The sequence below is a fragment of the Pelophylax lessonae genome (genome assembly GCF_965119305.1).
Source record: "Pelophylax lessonae genome assembly, chromosome: 8".
NCBI classification, from domain to species: Eukaryota; Metazoa; Chordata; class Amphibia; order Anura; family Ranidae; genus Pelophylax; species Pelophylax lessonae.
Genome location: NC_138775.1, coordinates 95366303 through 95391199, shown reverse-complemented (window position 1 = coordinate 95391199; position 24897 = coordinate 95366303). Strand labels below are relative to the sequence as shown.

The following is a 24897-nucleotide window of genomic DNA, read 5'->3' as shown; positions in this document are numbered from 1 at the left end:
CTTTCAAACGCAATTTTTTTTGCAAAAAATACATTTCACTGAATTTAAAAACTAAACAGTGAAGTTATACCAATTTTTTTGTATATTGTGAAAGATGATGTCATGCCGAGTAAATAGATACCTAACATGTTACAGTTTAAAACTGGGCACACTCGTGGAATGGCGACAAATGATGTTACTTAAAAATCTATGTAGGCGGCGTATTAAAAAGTTTTAACGTTTACCAGTGTAGAGTTACAGAGGAGGTCTTTTTCTAGAATTATTGCTCTCGCTCTGACGATCGCGGCAATACCTCACGTGTGATTTGAACACTGTTTTCATTTGCGGGCGCGACTTACGCATGCGTTTTCTTTCGTGCGCAAGCTTACGGCGACGGGGGCACGTTAACATTTTTTTTTTTGACTGTTTAAAAAAAAATTAATAAAAAATCTGATCACTTTTTTTACTGTCACAAGGAATGTAAACATCCGCTGTGACAGTAATAGGCAGTGACAGGTAATCTTTATGGAAGGGATCTGGGGTCTAAAAGACCCCAGACCCCTCCACTGCACTTCAAAGTATTTAAAATGCCAAAATCAACATTTTTTAATACTGACACTTTTTTTTTTTAAATCTGCGCAATTGGCAGCCGAGTAAACTGGAAATGACATTGTGATGTCACTTCCAGGTTACATGATCGGTGACCTGATTGAAGCCGAATCCAGCTTCATTCCGGACTCCAACCAGCCAGCAGACGTTGCGGCTGGTTGCTCGGGTCTCCCTGTGGGAGGCGATACCCGGGCAGAGCTGTGGAAGGCGGCAGGAAGGAGACATCCCCTCTCACTTGCTGGGATAATGGCTGTTATCTTCTGAAAGCTGACCGCCGGCTCTAAAAAACGGAACTGGGTTGATGCCTGTAGCTGCAGGTATCATCCTGGTACAACCACTTCTGCAAGCTGACATACATGACATACAGGTATGTCAGTTTGCGGGAAGTGGTTAAGTAAATTTACAATACTATGTTGGGCCGCATTTATAGCTGTCGTGGGCAGCAGGTTGGACATGTTCTCCCCAGCGGACGGTTTCAGTAAAGAGGAGAGATCGGCTGCAGAGCCTGGATTCTGACGTCACCCATAGGCTTACCATGGGGCATCTGTTGTTGGCTGTCCCTCCTCTACACTGAAGCTCGTGCTGGGAGAGCCCTCAGAATAGATAAGTATAGACATCTTTCCTCTACAGCATGGGTGTCCAACCTTTTGTCTTCTCTGGGCCACAATGAGTGAGGAGACATTTAAGGCCGCATATAAAATATATACTATAGTTAAGGTATGGAAATGATTTAATCTTTGTGATTGATGAGAAAATGGATTGCTGCTGTGATTAACCTCTAGGGGTGAAAAGCTGGAAATTTATGTAATATTGAATATTACGTCAACAGCGCATATCCTGTAGCAGGGTGGTATGGGAAAAATTGCTGTATGGGATGGTATATGAATATCAAATGTGTTGGTATTGACATCAACAAGTCTACCTATGACTTAGGGGTTGCTGCTGCCAACAGCCCTAAAGGTGTACGTATAGTACTAGGTAGTGTGATAAATGTTACCTACAGCGTATACCTGAATATAGGGGGTGTCTGATACCACCTATATGTTATTCCTATGTGCTTAATAAACCACAAAAAAATTAATTGTGCATATACTGTGCTAAATTTGACTTTGCAGTCAAACAATAATAATGCACACACTAATCCCGTGTGCTTGCTTAACCAAATAAAATTATATAAAGTGCATAGGCTGTGCTTATTTTGGTTATTACAAACAAAATGATGTATACATTTTATAAATAAATATTAATAAAGCAGTGATAAAAAGTTCATTAAAAAGTCCAATAGAACAGAGAAAAAGTGCTTAGTGCAAAAAGATGGTGTCCATATACTCCAAAAATAAATAGTAATTCCAAGTGACTGTTCTAATTTCAGTGTTGGTGTTTTTCAAATCAACAGTGCAATTGTGGTGTCACCCTCCGTGCTCCTGTATACATGAGGTAGGCAATGCAAACTCACTAGATGTTGTTGACCCCCAATGTCATACGGCAAGTGGGTCAAATGGGCTTATGTGGTGAGTGTCCAGCGGGGTCCCAGCCGTCTGTGCTCGGGTGGTCCTGGATCCTATTGGTTGGTGTATTGAGACAAAGATATTGCACTCCTCATGGTGTAGTATAAAACTCTGTATTTATTTAAAAGAACAAAAAAGTGCAATAGTGCTTAAAAATAGTTCATATAAAACGTTGGTGGTACAGTGTTAAAATGACAGTGGAATACCGCAAAAAACCTGAGTGATTGGAAGCCTTGCGGGACGCCGGTGAGGGTTCGCCCGCTCTCTACACGGAGCTTCCGGGTATAACTCGGCTTGCGTTCCACGTACCACAGTGAAAACGAGGCTACGTGCGGTTCAACATGACGCGTTTCGTCATCAATGCGTGACGTCTTCGGAAGTTGGACGCACATTTCCTCGTCACCATTGTAAATAGGTAGAAGGCTCTTCCATTCAAGCCCATGTTTTGGATTGCTCCAATGGGGACTAATCTCCTCCTACTCTGCTCCTAATTGGTTTACAAAGTATTACATTTATTTTTAATTATGGCAATCTTATTATGCTCTACTTAGGCATGTCCCGTATTATTTAATTTGTTCTAACATGGCGCCTATTTATTGTATGGCGCGGCACCTGTTGTTTTGTCCAAAGTGAGCCCCATATGATTGGTTATTGTGATATCTTGTATTATGTGATTCGTCAAAAACTTTTCCATGGTTAATGGAAAATAAGTGTTATAAATTACTGAGTAATAGAATGTGATTGCAAATGCTGTAAAACCAGCAGGAGCAGAAAACGAAAAACAACTACTTTTACATCTAACTACAAACAAAAACAAAACCCTATAAAGACATTAATTACATGCCAAAGCACACATGTTGTTTATCTACTTTCCTGCCCTTGTGGGCTACAATATGTGTGACGCACGACCCGTAAGTTAACAACTAGGATTGGAGAACATATGAATAACATCACCAAGGGATTTAGAAAACATAGTGTATCACTTCATTTTAGACAGAAGCATAATAGGGACCCTGGCCTGCTCACATTCTGCGGCATTGATAAAATAGACAAAAACTGGAGGGGTACCAATATGAGGGTAGCAGTCTCAAGGAGGGAGTCCGGCTGGATCAACGAATTGGGTACCCTCCACCCGCAGGGAATGAACATTGACTTTGATACTAATTGTTTCATTTCAAACTACTAAAAAATTTCTCTAACACCTGATAGCCCGAATAACCTTCTAGCAAGAAACACCTATGACTCACCACAATTAATAGGGTAACCCTTTGTTACCCCATTACATCACTCCATGACCCTCAGTACATACCCCATAATTAGAGGGAAACCATACTAATATACATCTTAGAGAATAGATATGACAAGATAAGGGAAAGGGGTTAATTATATATTGATGTTTGGTTCAAAATAAAATATAAAAAAATAGGCAACTGGCCAAAAACAAGCAATTGTTTTTCAAAAAGTCCCAAATTCATCACTGTATGGGCAAACTACATAATTAAATCCCAAGTACAGTACAGTATGGGGTTTGATGTAACATATTATAGGTTAATGCCACATGTATCAATCACAGGCAATCAAAATACATTTTGAGAATTTTACATATATAACTTTTAAAATATTTTTTAAACATGCTTAGTAATACTTGTTGAAAGGTACAAGAAGACCCTGGTAAGCTCTCTAAAATATATACATTATAGGCAATTATAACTAACCCTAAGAATTTTATACACAACTTTTTTATTGCATTCCCTATATAGCATGCATGCTGTTTTTCAGTAACATGCATCACAAGGCACCAGACAATCTTGGAGTGTTTCCTAACCCATATAATCTACACACAATAGTATGGGCTGTTGTCAACCTATTAGACCACAATAGCATGCACAAGGAATCGATCGTTTTTTAAATAAAACGTTTTTTAACATAAACTTTACTTACACAACCAGATGGTTTTAATCTGGTTAAAACAATGCAGGTCATGTAAATGAACCTCTTTGCATTTTTGCACATTGAGCAATCACATTCTATTACTCTATTAGTAATTTATAACACTTATTTTCCATTAACCATGGGCACGGAAGTTTTTGACGAATCACATAATATAAGATATCACAATAAACAATCATATAGGGCTCACTTAGGACAAAACAACAGGTGCCGCGCCATACAATAAATAGGCGCCATGTTACAACAAATTAAATAATACGGGACATGCCTAAGTAGAGCATAATAAGATTGCCATAATTAAAAATAAAAATTAATTTTATACTTCGTAAACCAATTAGGAGCGGAGTAGGAGGAGATTAGTCCCCATTGGAGCAATCCAAAACATGGGCATGAAGGGAGGAGCCTTCTACCTATTTACAATGGTGACGAGGAGACGTGCGCCCAACTTCCGAAGACGCATTGATGACGAAACGCATCAAGTTGAACCGCACGTAGCCTCGTTTTCACTGTGGTACGTGGAACGCAAGCCGAGTTGTACCCAGAAGCTCCGTGTAGAGAGCGGACGAACCCTCACCGGCGTCCCGCAAGGCTTCCAATCACTCACAGGTTTTTTGCGGTATTCCACTGTCATTTTAACACTGTACCACCAACGTTTTATATGAACTATTTTTAAGCACTATTGCACTTTTTTGTTCTTTTAAATAAATACAGAGTTTTATACTACACCATGAGGAGTGCGATATTTTTGTCTCAATACACCAACCAATAGGATCCAGGACCACCCGAGCACGGACGGCTGGGACCCCGCTGGACACTCACCACATAAGCCCATTTGACCCACTTGCCGTATGACATTGGGGGTCAACAACATCTGGTGAGTTTGCATTGCCTACATCATGTATACAGGAGCACGAAGGGTGACACCACTATTGCACTGTTGATTTGAAAAACACCAACACTGAAATTAGAACAGTCACTTGGAATTACTATTTATTTTTGGAGTATATGGACACCATCTTTTTGCACTAAGCACTTTTTCTCTGTTCTATTGGACTTTTTAATGAACTTTTTATCACTGCTTTATTAATATTTATTTATAAAATATATACATTATTTTGTTTGTAATAACCAAAATAAGCACAGCCTATGCACTTCATATAATTTTATTTGGTTAAGCAAGCACACGGGATTAGTGTGTGCATTATTATTGTTTATGACTGCAAAGTCAAATTTAGCACAGTATATGCACAATTCATTTTTTTGTGGTTTATTAAGCACATATGAATAACATATAGGTGGTATCAGACACCCCCTATATTCAGGTATACGCTGTAGGTAACATTTATCACACTACCTAGTACTATACGTACACCTTTAGGGCTGTTGGCAGCAGCAACCCCTAAGTCATAGGTAGACTTGTTGGTGTCAAAACCAACACATTTGATATCCATATATCATTCCATACACCAATTTTTCCCATACCACCCTGCTACAGGATATGCGCTGTTGACAAAATATTCAATATTACATAAATTTCCAACCTATAGTTAAGGTATATAAGTAATAAAATGCCGCCGCGCCCTTCCCGCGCTAATTTAACACAACTTGAGGATGATCAAATGAAATGGAATCAGTATACAGAGGTTTCATATCTCCTGAGAGATAATAAAGGAACACTCTAACCACCATGACCACTTCAGTGACTTGAAGTGGTCATGGTGGTAGGAGTCAGAAGTGCCTCCCCCCCTCCGAGGCAGCTTCTGCCTACAGTTGGAAGCTGCTGTGGCCGTGCCCCCGACCTGACTTCCTTCCTCCCCAGCAAAAAAAAAATGTCAGGGGGCAGTGGGCCGCATTGCCTGCGGTTCTGGGCCGCATGCGGCCCTCGGGCCGCAAGTTGGACATGCCTGCTCTACAGGTTAGTTAGAAATAGGCTTAGAATGGGGGTCGGAGTAGGTTAAAGAATAGTTAGTATTTGACTGGACTTCAACTTTAATACTCTACAAGACTATCCTTATAGAATTTACATTTATATACATGTCATATAGCTTACGTCATTGTTGCACCAGGGTCAGCAGTCATTTGATTAGTGATAAAGACAGCCACATTATATTCTGAAGAGAGTGAGAGAAAAAAAATACTTATTTTAAAGTTAATTGTTGAGGTTAAAAGCAGACATAAATTGACATATTTACAGATTTCGGCAAGACTGAAGTACAGGAAAACCTGTACAGAAAGAAATATGAGGTTGCCATTTCTGAACTCTTCTACTGAAAATACTTTCTACATGGTTTCTTCAAGCCTTTCTGAGCCTGCAGGTCAGGTCAGCTTGGCAACTAACATTTCAAAATAACAAGTCAGTAAAAACTTCAGATATGGATAGGTCACATTTGTGGTTAGGTATAAATAACTGGTAACACCACAGAAATAAAGACCTTACATTTACCAGAATCCAAGGACATAAAATAATAAAGGCTTGTTTTTGCACAGTAGAAAAAAATAGTTATCTCCATTTTTCAAGTTCACATAACCATCCTTGGCTTTAAAAAGTACTATATAGGCATTATAAAAGATTTAGGGGAGACTGTACTGAACCCGCTAAATGGATTCCAAAAGTCATTAACAGCAATCTCTGTATTTTTTAGATCAAGTAGGCAGATAAAGAGTTCTGACCTCACTTGGTGTGTACTCTCCAGGTCAAAAATTCAAAAAGTATTTAGGTCAGGGTCAGCCAGGCAGCTATCCTTTTAAAAATGAGGTCAGCAGTGGGAGCCTATATATCTTCCAGCACATGTTTCTTTTTAGGCTGGGTTCACAATGAAGCAATGCCTCACATAGTATGATTCCCACAGGAATCACACCACAATCCTGTGCATTTTACATGCAATTATGTGCATAATTTTGTATGGCTCAAAATGCACCGCATCCACAAGAAAAGAGTGCAGGCACCTTTTTTGTTTTTGCCGCACTGTAATCAGATCACATGGGTGTTCATACCCATGCAATCTGATTGTAGCAAAGGCACTGCATTCTGCAACCTACTTTTAACTTATTAACTTTTAAATGACACCAACAAATTGCATGAACACAGTGCGATTGCTATGCGGTGCGATGTGATGCAGGAAAAGCAGCGATTCCTGTGCGTTACCCGCATGGCAGCAGTGTGTACCGAGCCTTAAATTAAAATAAGGGTAATTTATTAAATCCAAATAGGCTTTTCACTTTGCAAGGGGAGTTGCACTTTGCAAGGAAATTTGCCCTGAAGCCTAGTGAATGAGGCAAAGCTCTGCTGACTTCCATCATCCAATCATGTACAATCAAGTATGCTGTTTTTTTTTTTTCCTTGCATGTAATTAGGTATTCTTTGCAAAAATCTTCACCACATTCCTTAAGGTCTAAGGCAAATACCCTTTCCCCTGGAAAGTGAACAACCTATCTGGATTTAGTAAGTCAATCCCTTTGTTCAGGTCTCTCTCCCATTTATTCAGAATAGAGTCAGTTGTAAAATGATATCTTGCAGGATTAATTGGTAAGATATTATATGAATCGCTCAGGGGTCCATTTACAAAATAATTTCAAAGTGTGCAGTACAACTGTGTGAGTTAGTTGTATGTCAAGAAGTCGAGTTCAGGAGCTGAAAATGCAAAGCATAGCTGGTCTGATGCAAGCCAGCCCGATGAAGATGTGATATGGGTTGCCCATATTCAGTGGCGTACCTAGAGCATTTGGCACCCGGGGCGGATCCTATATCTGGCACCCCCCCCCCCCAACTTTAAAATGTAAAAACACCCACAAAAATTTGTAATGTTTTCAAGAATATTTATTGCACAAATTTCACAGCCCCCCATCACAGTGCCCCTTGCAGTCTGCCCCCCGTCTCTCTAATCACAGTTCCCCCTTTCGCACTCTCTGCCTTCCCTGCACAGTCCTACCTTCAGCATAGATAGCTAATATTATTAGCAATGGGTTTAAGTTTGAGTAAGAGATTGGAGACTTGCTAAAGGAGATATTCAGAGACTACAGACATGATACAGGAGATGGTCAGAGACTGCAGACATGATACAAGAGAGGGTCAGAGACTGAGGACATGATACAGGAGATGGTCAGAGACTAAGGACATGATACAAGAGATGGTCAGAGACTGAGGATATGATACAGGAGATGGTCAGAGACTAAGGACATGATACAAGAGATGGTCCGAGACTGCAGACATGATACAGGAGATGCTCAGAGACTGCAGACATGATACAGGAGATGGTCAGAGACTTCAGACATGATACAGTAGATGGTCAGAGACTGCAGACATGATACAGGAGATGGTCAGAGACTGAGGATATGATACAGGAGATGGTCAGAGACTAAGGACATGATACAAGAGATGGTCCGAGACTGAGGACATGATACAGTAGATGGTCAGAGACTGCAGACATAATACAGTAGATGGTCAGAGACTGCAGACATGATACAGGAGATGGCCAGAGACTTCAGACATGATACAGTAGATGGTCAGAGACTGCAGACATGATACAGGAGATGGTCAGAGACTTCAGACATGATACAGTAGATGGTCAGAGACTGCAGACATGATACAGGAGATGCTCAGAGACTGCAGACATGATACAGTAGATGGTCAGAGACTGCAGACATGATACAGTAGATGGTCAGAGACTACAACCATGATACAGTAGATGGTCAGAGACTGCAGACACGATACAGGAGATGGTCAGAGACTGCAGACATGATACAGTAGATGGTCAGAGACTGAAGACGTGATACAGGAGATGGTCAGAGACTGCAGACATAGTACAGTAGATGGTCAGAGACTGCAGACATGATACAGTAGATGGTCAGAGACTGCAGACATGATACAGTAGATGGTCAGAGACTGCAGACATGATACAGGAGATGGTCAGAGACTGCAGACATGATACAGGAGATGGTCAGAGACTGCAGACATGATACAGGAGATGGTCAGAGACTGCAGACATGATACAGGAGATGGTCAGAGACTGCAGACATGATACAGGAGATGGCCAGAGACTTCAGACATGATACAGTAGATGGTCAGAGACTGCAGACATGATACAGGAGATGGTCAGAGACTTCAGACATGATACAGTAGATGGTCAGAGACTGCAGACATGATACAGGAGATGGTCAGAGACTGCAGACATAGTACAGTAGATGGTCAGAGACTGCAGACATGATACAGTAGATGGTCAGAGACTACAACCATGATACAGTAGATGGTCAGAGACTGCAGACACGATACAGGAGATGGTCAGAGACTGCAGACATGATACAGTAGATGGTCAGAGACTGAAGACGTGATACAGGAGATGGTCAGAGACTGCAGACATAGTACAGTAGATGGTCAGAGACTGCAGACATGATACAGTAGATGGTCAGAGACTGCAGACATGATACAGTAGATGGTCAGAGACTGCAGACATGATACAGGAGATGGTCAGAGACTGCAGACATGATACAGTAGATGGTCAGAGACTGCAGACAAGATACAGGAGATGGTCAGAGACTGCAGACGTGATACAGGAGATGGTCAGAGACTGCAGACATGATACAGTAGATGTTCAGAGACTGCAGACAGGATACAGTAGATGGTCAGAGACTGCAGACAGGATACAGTAGATGGTCAGAGACTGCAGACATGATACAAGAGATGGTCAGAGACTGCAGACATGATACAGGAGATGGTCAGAGACTGAGGACATGATACAGTAGATGGTCAGAGACTGCAGACATGATACAGTAGATGGTCAGAGACTGCAGACATGATACAGGAGATGCTCAGAGACTGCAGACATGATACAGTAGATGGTCAGAGACTGCAGACATAAATACAGTAGATGGTCAGAGACTACAGACATACTACAGGAGATGCTCAGAGACTGCAGACCTGATACAGGAGATGCTCAGAGACTGAGGACATGACAGAAGATAGATGAGCACTAGGGGGGCCGGAGAGCACAGACGAAGCAGAGAGCACTGGAGGAGCTGAAGGGCACGGTGGGGGGGGGGACTAGAGAGAATTAAGAGGGGGTTTGGAAAGCATTGTAGGGGGGTTGGAAGGTGCAGGGGGTGGAGAGCAATTGGGGGGCAAGCAGGGAAAACCAGGGGGGTGGAGAGCACTGGGGGAGGGGAGACAGGGAGCACTTGGGGGGTGGGCAGGGAAAATCAGGGGGGTGGAGAGCACTGGGGGGGGGGACAGGGAGCACTTGGGGGCGGGCAGAGAAAACCAGGGGGGGTGGAGAGCACTGGGGGGGACAGGGAGCACTTGGGGGGTGGGCAGGGAAAATCAGGGGGGTGGAGAGCACTGGGGGGGACAGGGAGCACTTGGGGGGAGGAGATGAAAAGCACTGTGGGGAGCTGAAGAGCATCGGGGGGAGGGGCTAAAGAACAGGGGGGTCTAGTGCACTGGGGGGGCTAAAAGCACTGAGGGGGGGGGATTAGGAGCACTGGAGGGGGGTCGAGTTAAGAGCACTGGGGAGCCAGCAAAAGAAGTTGTATAGGAGGGGGATGGGGCAGCTGCATATAGATGAATTGATCTTTCCCTATTCTTCCTGCCGGAGGGAGAGGAGGAGATCAGTTATTCAGCAGGCAGCTGCAGGAAGAATAGGGAAAGATGAATTCCTCTATATGCAGAGGCCCCAGCCCCCTCCTATCCAGCACACACACTTGGGCAATGGGCACTCACCTTCTTCCCGCCGAGGCTCCGCCCCCTTCTTCCCGCCGAGGCTCCGCCCCTTCTTCCCGCCGATGCTCCACCCCCTTCTTCCCGCCTAGGCTCTGCCCCCTCCCCCCGCTAGCAGCGCGGACTGAAGGAACTGCCACTGCAGCTGCCTTCACACTGCGATAGGGATCTGTCAAAACACGCTGGGCAGGACACCGGCTGACACCCCGCAGTGCGTGGCACCCGGGGCGGGGCACCCGGGGCGGGCCGCCCCCCGCCCCCCCCCCACCATTGGTACGCCACTGCCCATATTATATTTGCCATCATCTGTCTGGATATCATTCTGACCCACTGGCGTCAATATTTTCTCAGGAACTGACCACAGAAGTATGCATTTGTAACGCTCTGGCGTTTGTTTAGTGAACTGGATTTACAGCTGCAGAATTTCCACTCAGTAGTCGTGTAGAGATGTGTTGAATTACCATATCCAACTCTCCAGACTCATCATTGTGGCCCAGCCTGCTTCAGCATGCAAATATACAGACACTCAGACAAGATGTTCCTGGAGTGATAGGTTGTATACGATAGTATAGAGGTGATGTGCTGAAAGGACAGGCGTGAGTAGTGATAGCAATGATAAGCACTCAATAGTAATGTTCAGGAGTGTTAGCAGATGGTGATAGATAGTATGCAGATAGGTTAGCAATCATGTACAAGTAACAGGTGGTAGGGGACAGCAGATGAAGTGTACAGGAGTTGCTAACTTAGTGCAAGGATATAGATGGTAGTAGACTCAAGAGCTAGCAATCTATGTAACAGTGCAGATGATAGAAACAATAATGTATAGATAGCAACAGTCTTTAGTATGCAAGAGTAGATAGTGTAAGTTGATAGGAAGGAATCCCCTGTGTGGTACTTATCACTAGTTGGTTTAGAGAGGTGAGGAGTCCGGTGATGAGATAAGGATCAGGTAGCGAGATACAGGATCAGTAGCGAGATACAGGATCAAGTAGCGAGATACAGGATCAAGTAGCGAGACTAGGATATAGATGGTAGTAGACTCAAGAGCTAGCAATCTATGTAACAGTGCAGATGATAGAAACAATAATGTATAGATAGCAACAGTCTTTAGTATGCAAGAGTAGATAGTGTAAGTTGATAGGAAGGAATCCCCTGCGGGGTACTTATCACTTAGTTGGTTTAGAGAGGTGAGGGGTCCGGTAGTGAGATAAGGATCATGTAGCGAGATACAGGATCAGTAGCGAGATACAGGATCAAGTAGCGAGACTCCGGTCTATCCAGATATTGGGGAAATAGCTGGAGGAAGATCAAGTAGCGTCAGGTATGGCTGCTTTACAGGTGGCTTGCACGAACGCCTTGTGAGTGGAAGCCGGCGATTGAAATAGCCGCTCAGAGCGGCGCCTAGTGATGACGTCATGCGAGTTAAAGGGACAGGTAGCTATATGCGTTCCACCTATCTGAATGGTGGAATGCAATGCGGAAATAAGAGGCTGGAAGGGTACCGAAGGTACCAGGATCTTACAGCATTACAGGAAAATCAGAGTACAGTCAGAAGCCCTTATCGGTACAGTTGTTCTTGCTAAGCAAATCAAAACATTTCAACAAGAGAGCAGCAGGTCACAGCATAAAAATGATCTTCACTTTTCATGTTCACATAACAAATCTTGGCTTGTAAAGGTACCAAAAACAAACTAAAAAGAATGAGGGGAAACTGTACTCAATTTTTTTTTCAGAAAATTGGTAACCGTAGTCTCTGTGTTCTCTCATACAAGGTTTCCTTTAAAGTTTATAAGAAGGCATGAGCCCTGTAATAATTACCTATAATGTACACTCTTCAAATCTCCCTATTTTGAAAAGAAATAGTTCAACATTCTGTTACAAAAATAGGAGGATCATCCTTAAAATAGGACTTTTGTACTCACCCGAAATTATTTTCTTGGAGTCCATAAATGAGGGACACAGTAAGTCTTTCAGTTTAGGATTTCAGCCCATTCTCACTGCCGCGACAGGATTTTGTGGGGCGACCTGTGAAGTCGCGGTGCACAGTGTGCACTGCGACCTCGGCGCGACTTGCACGGACTTCATATAATTGAAGTCAATGCAAGTCGCCTCCAGGTCGCCCCAAAGTAGTACAGGACCCTTTTTCTAAGTCGGAGCGACTTGTGTCGCTCCTATTAGAACGGGTTCTGTACTATTCAATGGCGAGCGACCGACTGCGACTTGTCAGGCGACCAAGTCGCCTGACAAGTCGCGCTAGTGTGAATGGACCCACTGCCACCTACAGGAAGATTGGACACTGGCAAGCAAACTGTAGACCCACTCAGGATAAAGCCCCCCCCAAGCACACCTCATTTTTGTAGCAAATAATACCAACAGCATGATCAGGATGTTGATCATAAGTTTAACCACTTCAATACCGGGCACTTTCACCTTTCACATTTTTGTAGCAAACAATACCAACAGCATGATCAGGATGTTGATCATAAGTTTAACCACTTCAATACCAGGCACTTTCCCCCTCTTCCTGCCCAGGCCAATTTTCAGCTTTTAGCGCGGTTGCATTTTGAATGACAATTGCACGGTCATGCAACACTGTACCTAAACCAAATGTATGTCATTTTTTTTCCCCACAAATAGAGATTTCTTTTGGTGGTATTTGATCACCGCAAGGTTTTTTCTTTTTTGCTAAACAAATAAAAAAAAGACCTAAAAGTTTGAAAAAAAAAAACTTTTTTTTGTTTGTTATATAATTTTGTAAATAGATACGTTTTTTCCTGCACTGATGAGGCTGCACTACAGGCACTAATGAGGAGGCACTGATGGGGTGACACTGATATGTGGCACTAATAGGTAGCACTGATATGCAGCATTGGCGGGCACTGATAGGCAGCACTGCTGGGCACCGATAGGCAGCATTGATGGGCTCTGATAGGTGGCACTGATGGGCACTGATAGGTGGCACTGATAGGTGGCACTGGTGGGCACTGATAGGCGGCACTGGTGGGCAATAATGGGCACTGGTGGGCGGCACTGATAGATGGCAATGATGGGCAGCACTGATGGGGAGGGCACTGGCACGCAGCATTGATGGGGAGTGCGCTGGCGGGATCCCAGAGCCCTGATTGCCATCCCTGGTGGCCATCCCTGGGGTCATGGGTGGGCATCCCTGGTAGTTCTAGTGGCACCCCTGAGGGTCTGCACTGGTAATCAGTGATCTGATTACCAGTGCAGACCCCCCCTGTCAGGAGAGCCACAGATCGGCTCTCCTCTACTCGTGCCTGTCAGGCACGAACGAAGGAAATCCGATCAACGGCTCTTCCTGTGTACTATGTGACCAGCTGTGATTGGACACAGCTGGACACATGGTAAAGAGCCTATGTCAGTAGGCTCTTTAACAAGATCGGAGATGCAGTGTGTCAGAGTGACATGCCACATCACCGATCGCCGACCTGCGTGCCCCTATTATCCTGCCGCTGTCATATGACGTCCGGTCAGGATAATGCAACCACTTTCCCGCTGTCAATCGCCTATAGGGCGGGCAGGAAGTGGTTAAACATTTGTGGGGACCAGTTTTCCTAGGTAGTCAGGGAATTGTAAAGCTGGCATCCATTGTCACCACCTTCCAAGACATATGAGGATTGGAGGATCACCAAGTTGAGAAGAGCTTTGTCTGGCTGGACAGAAGCACTGGGCAGTCCAAGGATTGGATTTGTTCATTCAATGTCATGAGTAGGTTGGACTGAAGAGGTGTGGCACAAAACTGAGAAATGGGAACTGCCTAAAAGGAGGCTACCATTAAGCCCAGGACCCTCATAAAGAAATGAGGATGCCATTTTGGCCTGAGGGTCTTCGTGTGGGACCTTACGGAATAAATATTTTCTTGTGGATGGAAAATTCTGGCTCGGGTTGTGCCCAAGATTAGGCTCAGATACTCAAGGTGGTGAGAGAGTTGGAGAGCAGTCTTCGGAAAGTTAATTATCTATCTGACAGTTTAAAGGAACTGAAATCTCCTCTGGACATTGTTAGCCAGTGCTGTGGCTGCAGAGTCCTTTAGTAGGTGGTTGCCCAGGTAACCTGTGACATGAATGCCCTCGGTTTGTAGATGAGCCAGAAGCGGGGCAAGCACTTTTGTAAACACTGGAGGTGCAGAGGAGAGCATGAATAGTAGTGCTACAAATTGGAAGTGTCGGGCTCCAACAGCAAAACACAGAGAGCACTGATGTGAGGGGAAGTTGGGAATGCATAGATAGGCATTTTGTATGTCTACTGATGCCAAATATAGGTGAATATGATTTAATAGAAACTACTACAAAGAAAGACTACTACTAGAAAATCTACTACACTCCTTGTGTCTGAGGTTGGTGCAAAGAAGTGACTTAATCGGCCCTTCTTTTGGCCTGAAGCTAGCAGATTAAAAAGTGATGAGCACAGGCATAGAAACGAATTTGAAGATTGATTAAAATGAAGGGCAAGAGACACACTGCTCCAGGTGGGATGTAAAAGCCTCTAAGATTCCACACATTTGCCTCCGTGAAGCATGTACTGGAAAAAGGAAATGGCTGCACACCACAGCTGGTCCTGAATCATTTTATTAAAACACACACAGGACACTGGCAAGTTACAGATGGTTAACGCGTTTCACCAAAAAAACTGTACTTTATCACAACCTGTGTGTGTCACAGTGGGGTATTTCAATACCAGGATTCAGGACCAGCTGTGGTGTACAGCCATTTGCTTTGAAATGACAGATTAGGCCCCAAGGGCCAGGATGTCTTGGACACCAGATATCCCCCCAATCCTAAGAGTAGGAATGCCCCTTTATTGTGAGGGGGGCTTCTGGGCAGGCTTGGTGGACTTGGGAGTCTAGGGCTTATGACCAAAGGAGGTTCTAAGGCTTGATATGGACACACACGCCTGGACAGAGTAAAAGGAACTATTTCGCTTAGAAATAGTAGCAGTAGAAGTAAAAGCCTTAGGCTTCACGCACACTGGATGTTATAAAAACGCCAGTAGCTTTAGCTGTAGAATGCTGCTGTAAAAATTAGAGTTTTTTAGCGTTTTGCCGCATTTTTAGTGTGGTTTTTTTTTTTTTTTTAGCAAAACAATATCCTCACAAAAGTTTATGGCTCAAAAGTGCTCATAAACGCAGAATAGCCACGTTTTCCAGCTTTTTAAAGAGTTAGAGCATTTTTACAGCTGAAAAACTCTTCTACAAACCCACTAGTTCTTAGTCTTCCAGCCAAAAAACATCCCTACTAAAAACTGCTGATAAAAGCCTATGTGTGCATGGATGCATAGGATAACATGCTGGGGAGTTTACTGACTGTAGGAAAAACACCTGCAGCCAAAAACAGCAGCTGTAAAAACATCCAGTGTGCATGAGGCCTTAAAGCAGAGTTCCAGCCTGTACAAAAATTAAAAGCCTGCAGCGACAAATACTGTAGCTGTTAACTTTTAATAAAAGGACACTTACCTGTCCAGGGTTCTTGCGATGTCGGTACCTCAAGCCGATTCGCCCTTCCGCTTTGGGTGCAGGCGCACCTAAAGGTTTCCTACTGCGCATGTGCATCATTTTCTGCTGCGCTTTCTGAGTGGTCCCCACCATCTTCTGGGAAACACACAGGTCCCAGAAGGCAGTGGGGGGCCCAAAGCAATCATGGAAATGATGTACCTCGCCACGGTGAGGTAGGGCACAAGGGCAGCTTAAAAACATTAGAAATGGTACATAGCTATCAAAAAAACAAAACAAAACCGATATCTAAAAACTAGGGGGGGGGGGGGTTGGGGGTTTGCTTAACTGTTCAGGACCTATTTGCATTGTAGACTGGACCTATTTGCATTGTAGACTGGAAGCTTTAGGCTTCTTCTAGTGGGGCAAAAGCACCTTTCCCCCAGTGACTTTCTTATGAATTCATGAAGGGATTCCCCAAATAGGCATTCACCTTTAAAAGATATGGATAGAAGATGCTTTTCACATGCAAGTTCAGCAGACCAAGCTTTTATTTTTAAAAAATCCAGCGCATATGCACAGGGATATGAGACATTTTAGAGACCTGAGGAATCACATTGACTAGAACATCATCACAAAACAACAATGCTAATGGCAGGTTGTTCAAAGGCAGGTTTATGCTCTCTATTCAAATGTATTGTGTTCAGTAGTTAGTAAATGATCATCATAGCAGCAATAGCTGGCTGCATGGCAGGACCCGAAAAAAAAAAAGGCCCAGTATCAATAAAGTGCACAATCAATCTGTGCAAATATTGGAAAAGTCTTTCTGGACTTAGCCAGTTTTGAATTGCCCTTAGGCTTGTGAAGAGTCAGATGCTGTTACGCAAAGTCTAATTCAAACCACGTCAATTAGTGTTTCCACAGTAGAGAGCAATTGGCATGATGCCACATCTTGCACCTCATAAAACGCAGGAGAGAGGAAATCACCTGCAGCCTCTGCTACAAAAATGGAAAATTTATATCAAATACTTACCGTAATTTTCCTTTCCTGATGGACTCCATGGCAGCATACGTATCGGGTTTGGCCCCGCCTCCAAACCTACCCATAGGACATCACTCCCATAAATCTTTGCACCTGTTCAGCACACGTGTTCTGTAACTATCCTCCTCAGAATCCGGGAGGGAACTCCTGCTGCCATGGAGTCCATCAGGAAAGGAAAATTACGGTAAGTATTTGATATAAATTTTCCGTTTTCCTGACAGACTCCATGGCAGCATACGTATCGGGAAATAACTCGCCGTACACAAAAGGGTGGGCAAGAGCTGAACAAAAGTTTAATTTTACTCTGTCAAACAGACAGGACTTGTAAACCAAGGTTAACAGAAGAAAGAGCCGCCGACTCAACACAATAGTGAGACAAAAAAGTATTTATAGAGGACCAGGACGCTGCTCTACAAATCACTTCAGGGGAGACGTGTCTGGACACTGCCCAGGACGTAGAGACACTCCGAGTTGAATGAGCCGTAATCGCCACTGGAGGGGTCAAGCCCTTAGCCCTATAAGCCCATTGGATAGTTTGGATGATCCAAGAAGAGATGGACCTTGAAGAAGCCCGAAGACCCTTGTTCTTTCCACTGAAAGTGACAAATAAATGATCTGACTGTCGAAAGGAGACCGTAGCTTCCAGATACTGCTTGAGACAATTTCCAACATCCAGCGGATGGACAGAAGAATCTTCTTCTTGCCTAAAGGTAGGCAGAACTATTTCCGTGTTTTCATGAAAAACTGAAGTAACCTTCGGTCTAGCCTCCAGCATAGGGATTAATACTACCCTGTCTGGAAAGAAGGTTAGAAAGGGCTCCTGTGCCCCTAAAGCTCCGATTTCGGAGACTCTCTTCGCCGATGTAATGGCTACCAGGAACACGGTCATCAATGTCAACTCCTTGATGGTAAGAGTTTCATCTGTGTCATGTAATCGTTGTGATAGAAAGTCCAGAACTAAGGGGAGATCCCACTTGGGAAACCTTGGCTTCTTCTGGGGCCTGAGTCTCATTGCCCCTTTGAAGAATTGTCGGACTAGCGTATGGGTAGCCCAAGAAATGCCGGTAAAGGCTGAAATAGCCGACACCTGAACTTTCAGAGAACTCACTGATAGAGGAAGATCTAGACCAGACTGTAGAAAGCTTAGCACATCCTGAATCCTGATGGATGAATGAGGGTTGAACCTAGTGGCGAGATGCAAGGAAAATCTTGACCAAATTCTCTCATACACTTTATTAGTTGAACTCCCTCTGGCACTCAAAAGTGTAGAGATGGCCTCTTCAGAGCACCCTAAGGCTTGTAGCCTCCCCCTCTCAACAGCCAAACCTTCAGATGCAGCCGGGCTGGACAAGGATGCAATATGGTGCCTTGAGATAGTAGATCTTGCCTGAGAGGCAGCGGAATGGGTTCCTGAACGCTGAGAAGTGTTAGCAGAGGGAACCAAGGCCTGTTGGGCCAGAATGGAATCACCGCCACTATTTCCGCTGCTTCCAACATGAGTCTCCGGAGAAACTGAAGGATTATGGGAACTGGGGGAAAGGCATATGCCCTGTTGAACCTCCAACAATCCATGAGGGCGTCCAACCCCCAGAGCCTGAGGATCCCTGAACCTCGCACAGTATTTTTTCAACCTGCGGTTGCGAGGAGAGGCAAACAGGTCTACCCCTGGGGAGAACCCCAGGCTCAGGATCCACTCGAAGACCTCCTCGTGGAGAGACCACTCGTTGTTGTCCAACTGCACACGAGATAGAAAGTCGGCTTGGACACCTTGGACTCCCGGAACATACACTGCTGACAGGTCAGACAAGTTCTTTTGAGCCCAGACCATAATTGGCTTCACCTTTCGCAGCAAGGACCAACTGCGTGTCCCTCCTTACTTCCTTATGTATGCGACTGCTGAGGTGTTGTCCAGTCTTAGCATCACTGGAAGACATTTTGTCAAGTGAGGGAACGCTTTCAGAGCTTGAAGGGCCGCCAATAGCTCCAGAATGTTGGACATTATCCCCTGGGAGGGGAATTTCCATTTGCCCTGAGCCACTTCCGAGAGGTAATGAGCCCCCCAACCTGTGCTGCTGGCATCCGATGTTATCACAACCCATGAGGTCTGTACAAGAGAATGGCAGCACAGAAGATGCTCCCGCTGGAAGACTTGCTCTCATGGCTGGGGTCAGGAAGATGGTATGATCCAAATGCCAGGTGTCCCATTGAGGAAGAAAGCCTTTTTGGAATGGCCTCATTCTCCATAGGGCCCACTTTACCATGGGAGCTACAGCCACCATGGTCCCGATTATTCTCAAGCACTGACGCGCTTGGAGGTGAGGTGATGCGAGGGCACGGAGAATCCTGTCCCTGACCACCGTGATCTTCTCCTCCGGAAGTGTATTGAACAAGGCCCCGAGGTAGACGAGAGACAGGGTGGGAATTAGATGACTTTTCTCTAGATTTAGCAGCCACCCAAACATCTGAAGGATGGACACCACCTGGTCCAGGTGCTTCAACAGCTGAGATTTGTCTTGGGACAAGAGGAGCAGATCGTCCAAGTAATGATGAAAGCGAATGCACTTTGTTCTCAATAGAGCTACCACAGCCAGCAAAACTTTCGAGAAGGTTTGTGGAGAAGTAGAGAGCCCGAAGGGGAGGCAAGTGAACTGAAGGTGTAATTAATTGACGGAAAACCGGAGGTATTTATGGAAATCTTCTGCAACAGGGACATGGAAATAGGCGTCCTTTAAGTCTATAGACACCATCCAGTCCGCAGGTTGGACCGCCTGTTGAATAGAAAAAAGAGTTTCCATCTTGAACCTTTCCTTTCTGATGAATTGATTTAGAAAGGTCAGATCGATGACTGGCCTCCATGTTCCGTTTTTCTTGTGAACCAAGAAAAGAGGGGAGTAGATTATCTGGCTGCACTCTGGTTCTGGTACGGAGACGACAGCCCCTTGAGAAACGAGTGACTCTGTGTAGGAAAATAGTGCCTGGCGCTTCTCTCCTGAGGGTGGCAGGGAGGTAGGAAGAAACCTTGATCTTGGAGTTTCTCTGAAAGTCCACTTGTGCCCGTACGTGACTGTCCTGACAGTCCAGGAGTCTCGGATTGAGGCCGCCCAGACATGCCGGAAGTGTAGCAACCGAGCCCCCACCCGACATGTCTGAGCGGGCCCAATCTAAAAAAGACTTGGTCGTATCACGTTCACCGGAGGGGACACTCTTAGAAGGTTTCCGCGAGGAGGTTTTCCATGCTCTCCAGTTGCGACCAAATTCTCTGCCAGGCCTATAGGTACGTGCTTCCCTGGCACGGTCAGAAACATACCATCTGGGTTGTCCTTTCCTTGGATTGAGAGGGCGTCGATCCTGAGAGAGAAACCCAGACCTGCTGCCTGTGGCTCTGGTTATCGCCTCATCCAGCTTATTCCCAAAGAGGGAGGAGCCTCCAAAAGGAATACGGCTTTAGACTTGTTTGGAAGCTGGGTCAGCCATCCAAGGGCGGAGCCACAAAGCCCTATTGGCTGTTACTGAGGACAGCATAACCCTGGCCAACAGACGTATAAGGTCAATAGATGCCTCCCCCAGAAAAGACAAAGCCATCTTAAGTTCCTGAATCGGGGAACTTCTGGCAGCCTCCTCAGAAAGGCTCCGAAAGGACTCATTCACTGAGTCAGACAACAACTCCATTGCTTTGGATAATGAGGCTAAGGCCAGTGCCGGCTTGCAGGCCATTCCCGCAGTCAGGTAGATTCTTTTAAGATCAGAATCCATCTTCCTATCCAAAGGATCTTTAAAGGAGGCTGTGTCCTCTAGTGGGAGGGTCACATGTTTGACCAGCCTCATGACTGCGGCGTCCACCAAGGGAGGAGATTCTAATCTTCTTCCTTGAAAGGATATAACCAGGACATTTTGGAAAGCATGGAATTCTTCCTTTCCCCTTTATTCCATTCTTCAGTAATGATATCCCCTAATTCACCCAAAAAAGGGAAGTTGAGTCGCTCTTTGCAGAGCTGCTTAAAGAATCTCTTCTGTTTTTGGCAGAGAAAACAGCCAAGTCTTCCCAATTCAGGGTCTCTCTTACCGCTCTGACTAAGGAGGGGACGAGAGCATACTCAAATCCCAAGCAGGGATCTTCAATCTCTGAATCACTCTCTGACAGGAAAGTTGACAGGTGACTAGGTTGAGAGGTTTCAGGATCTTCCCTAGGCTGTCTTCCAAGGGGAGGGCTTGGAGGAGTCATTTCTGGGCTCTGCGCCCGACCTACTCCCAAGTCTGCCAGGGAATCCTTGACGACCCTCTTGACTAGGGCCTCCAGTCGCTGGTCTGGATTGTCCCTCTCTCCCGCAGCTTGAGAGAAGCATTTGTCACACATTGACTTGCTTTCAGGGACACGTGCCCCTCTATCTGGGCGTTGCGAGGGGCCCGCTGAGGCAGATGATTTCCCACGATGATGGGAGCCTGACTGTGACCTCCGAGCAGATCTCGAGGAGGAGTGCCGGTGGTGAGAACTTGAGCGATGCTCACTCTTGCGTGAGGAATGCCGTTCCGACCTAGGAGGGCTGTAAAACAAAGGAACAAAGCAAGACAAACAGGGAGCCAGGACATAAATTATGCCCTAATCCCCCCCTCTCTACACACCCCAACCCCCAAGCCCCGCATACCTATTAAGGGCGGGCTGAGGGTGAGGAGGCTTCCATCTGGCGCTGACCTGCAGGGATGAGCCGGACAACGGGATCAGAGAGGAAGAAAGGAGAGGGGGAATAACTCCCAAAAGCCTGGGGCCGGTACTCACCAGGAAGACCGTATGGGCAAATGCAGAGCAGCAGCGGATGCCGCAGGTAGACACACCGAGAAACCGACAGCAAAATACAGACTTCCAGCAACAGAGTGTATGATCTACACACTCTGCTGACACCTGAAGGGTTTTCAATATGGCACCCGCTGACATCAAGCAGCGCCGAAAAACCCTACTGCACATGCTCCACATCGTCACTGAGCATGTGCGAGAACCAAGCCTCGTTCTGAGGCGCCCACACATGCTCAGTAGCCCTAGCCACCAGGAAATGACAGGAAGTAAGGTAAGAACATACAAAACCAGCTGAAATAAAAACTTAAGCTGCCATGGAGTACTCACGACCACCAACGAACCGCTAGCCACCAGGGATGGATGAGCATACAGCACACTCCGGACTTCATGATTCTTTAAGGGTACAGGCCACCCGCAGCAGCTGGGCTTTTTGGCCAAGGTGCACGTCAGTAGAATCTTTGCCCCTGCTCCATACCCCGCAACAGCTGGGGCTTATTGGAGAACTCAATACCCGAATGGTAGAGACATCCATCTCCTGGGATCCATCTTCAGGTAGGATACAGGTAATCCATTAGGAGGACAAAAAAGGAACACGTGTGCTGAACAGGTGCAAAGATTTATGGGAGTGATGTCCTATGGGTAGGTTTGGAGGCGGGGCCAAACCCGATACGTATGCTGCCATGGAGTCTGTCAGGAAAGCAGGGTTCTTAATACTTTCCTCCAATCCTCAAAACAATGAGGTTCTGCTTCTAAATCTGGAACAGTCAAGGGAATAGAGAACTGAGCTGACAGCCGCACGGATCTTGTCGAGCTCCAGATGCACTTTTTGTGTTACAGCCTCTTTGACCCCTGGAGGGTCTGACATGCACATATCATCTTATGTCTTGTAAGTTGCTTATTTGTTTTTAATAAAACCACAGTCCTTCTATTACTGCACTTAGAGTGGCATTCCTGTTTTCTGTTTTCAAGGGAATAGAAAAATCTGCTTTTTTCAGACAGGTTGAATGCTGCGTGCTTAAAAAGGAGCTATAGTCAGATAATGTGAGCGGTGGCATCATAGAATATTGCTCCAGGACAAGGGAACAGCTATCACTTTGAGCGGTGGTTAGAATGTCCTGTATGCTGTCTGCGAACATATGCTATCTGTCCCAGTTGCACCAGCTTCGTTGTGCCTCTAATCTGCCATTGCTAAGTGATGATATCCCCAGTGGGGTACTTAGGTTTATAAAGTGCGTAATGAATGAGGTTATGCATGTTCAGATATAGAAACCACTATAACCCAGGAGCTGACTATGTTCAAGTGGCTGTGTCCCTGTAGAAGATTGCAGAAGGTCTGCAACGATGTACTGTGTGCATTTTTGGTGGGGAAAGCATACTGGAAGGCAACATCCAGGAAGAGTTATGCAGTTACCTCAACCTCCTGAGAGTAATGTCTGGACTAGAGGAGAAAAAAAGCCAAGTTGTATTGCTTGCACTGAGAAACAGAAGACAAGATGGCAGGGGGTGCCAAGCTACAAACAACTAGATCTCCTGCCTAGAGAACCGCATAATGGGCTATGCAATTTAGATTGTGTTAAGTAAAAGCCAAGTACTAGTGTAATACACAGGGGAACCCTGTCCTACCTTATCCACAATGCTAGTCCTATTAAAGGTGCAGGCTTTGACCATCACATGGGGCATACCACAAGGGGGATCTTCAATGTCTGGGAACAATAGGAGTTACTATTTAACCTAATGGCAAAAGGACCATGCCAAAAACTAGTAGCATAGGTGCGCAGGAAACGAAGATGTGCTGGAAAGAGGCGTACATGCAGGTATACGTCCTTGATGTCCACAGAAGCCAGGAAATCTTTCTCGTGAAAAGAGATAATGAAATACTTGATGGATTAAATGCAGAATTTCTGAGCGTGAATGAAGACATTTAGTGCTTTGTTATCAAAGATGGGGTGAATGCCCCCTTTTAGTCTGGGAAATATGAACAGGTTGGAGTAGAATTCCTCAAACTTCTCTCCCACAGGGACTGGGACAATGACATTCTGCTCTAGAAGACTCACTAGGGCTGCACAAAGATCTGCTGATTTGTGTGGAGACATAGTCAGGCTGAGATTAATAAAACAGTGAGGTGGCTGGGAGCAACTCTAGTTTATGGCCTCTGTAATCATCTACACCAACTAGGAGCATCTGAGATGCAGGTTGTCAGAGTGTCCACAAAGGCTAACAGATGCTCCCCACTTTGGAACAGACAGATAAATGCAGCTTTGTATATTTGATTTTCACAGAAGCCAGGAAATCTTTCTGACAAAGACAGACATTTCTGAGCTCAAGTGAAGACATTCAGAGCATTAAGACTCAAAGATGGGGCGGATGCTCCTTTTGGGTTTGGGAACTGTAAACAGATTGGGAAAAACCTCTGTCTGTTATACCAGAAGAACACTTTCGTGCTGAAGATTCGTCTGTGAGTTTGACAGATTTTAAGCACCAATCCTTGTGGGTGGACTGAGAACCAATTTCAGGGGGTTTGGACTTAAGAGGTGATGAAACAAAAACGGATTTTTGTAGGAACTTACCGTAAAATCGTTTTCTCTGAAGTTCATTGACAGATGCAGCTCCATCTTCATTACTAGTAGCGTTATGCTCCTCCCATCAGGAATAAGCACTAGGCAGGAAAAAAGCTTCCCTGCAGGCATAACCCCTCACGCTCTGTTATCAATAATCAGTTTAGTTGCAAGCAGTGTTCAGAAGACAAAAAACCCCATACGTTCAGAAGTAGAGGGGTGGGTGCTGCGTCTGTCGATGAACTTTAGAGAAAAGGATTTTACGGTAAGTTCTTACAAAAATCCAGTTTTATCCATCGTTCATCGA

At 45.1% G+C, this 24897-nt stretch overlaps 1 protein-coding gene across 1 annotated transcript in view; it reads right to left on the bottom strand.

The window, feature by feature from the left end:
- The window catches only part of DMC1 (DNA meiotic recombinase 1), a gene marked incomplete at its 3' end in the record, with an annotated part of 785302 nt that overhangs the window by 151729 nt on the left and 608676 nt on the right, over window positions 1-24897 (bottom strand). The window contains exon 12 of the mRNA XM_082264958.1: window positions 6097-6157. Within this exon, the coding sequence (XP_082121084.1) occupies window positions 6097-6157 (61 nt within the window). The remainder of the gene's footprint in view (window positions 1-6096; window positions 6158-24897) is intronic.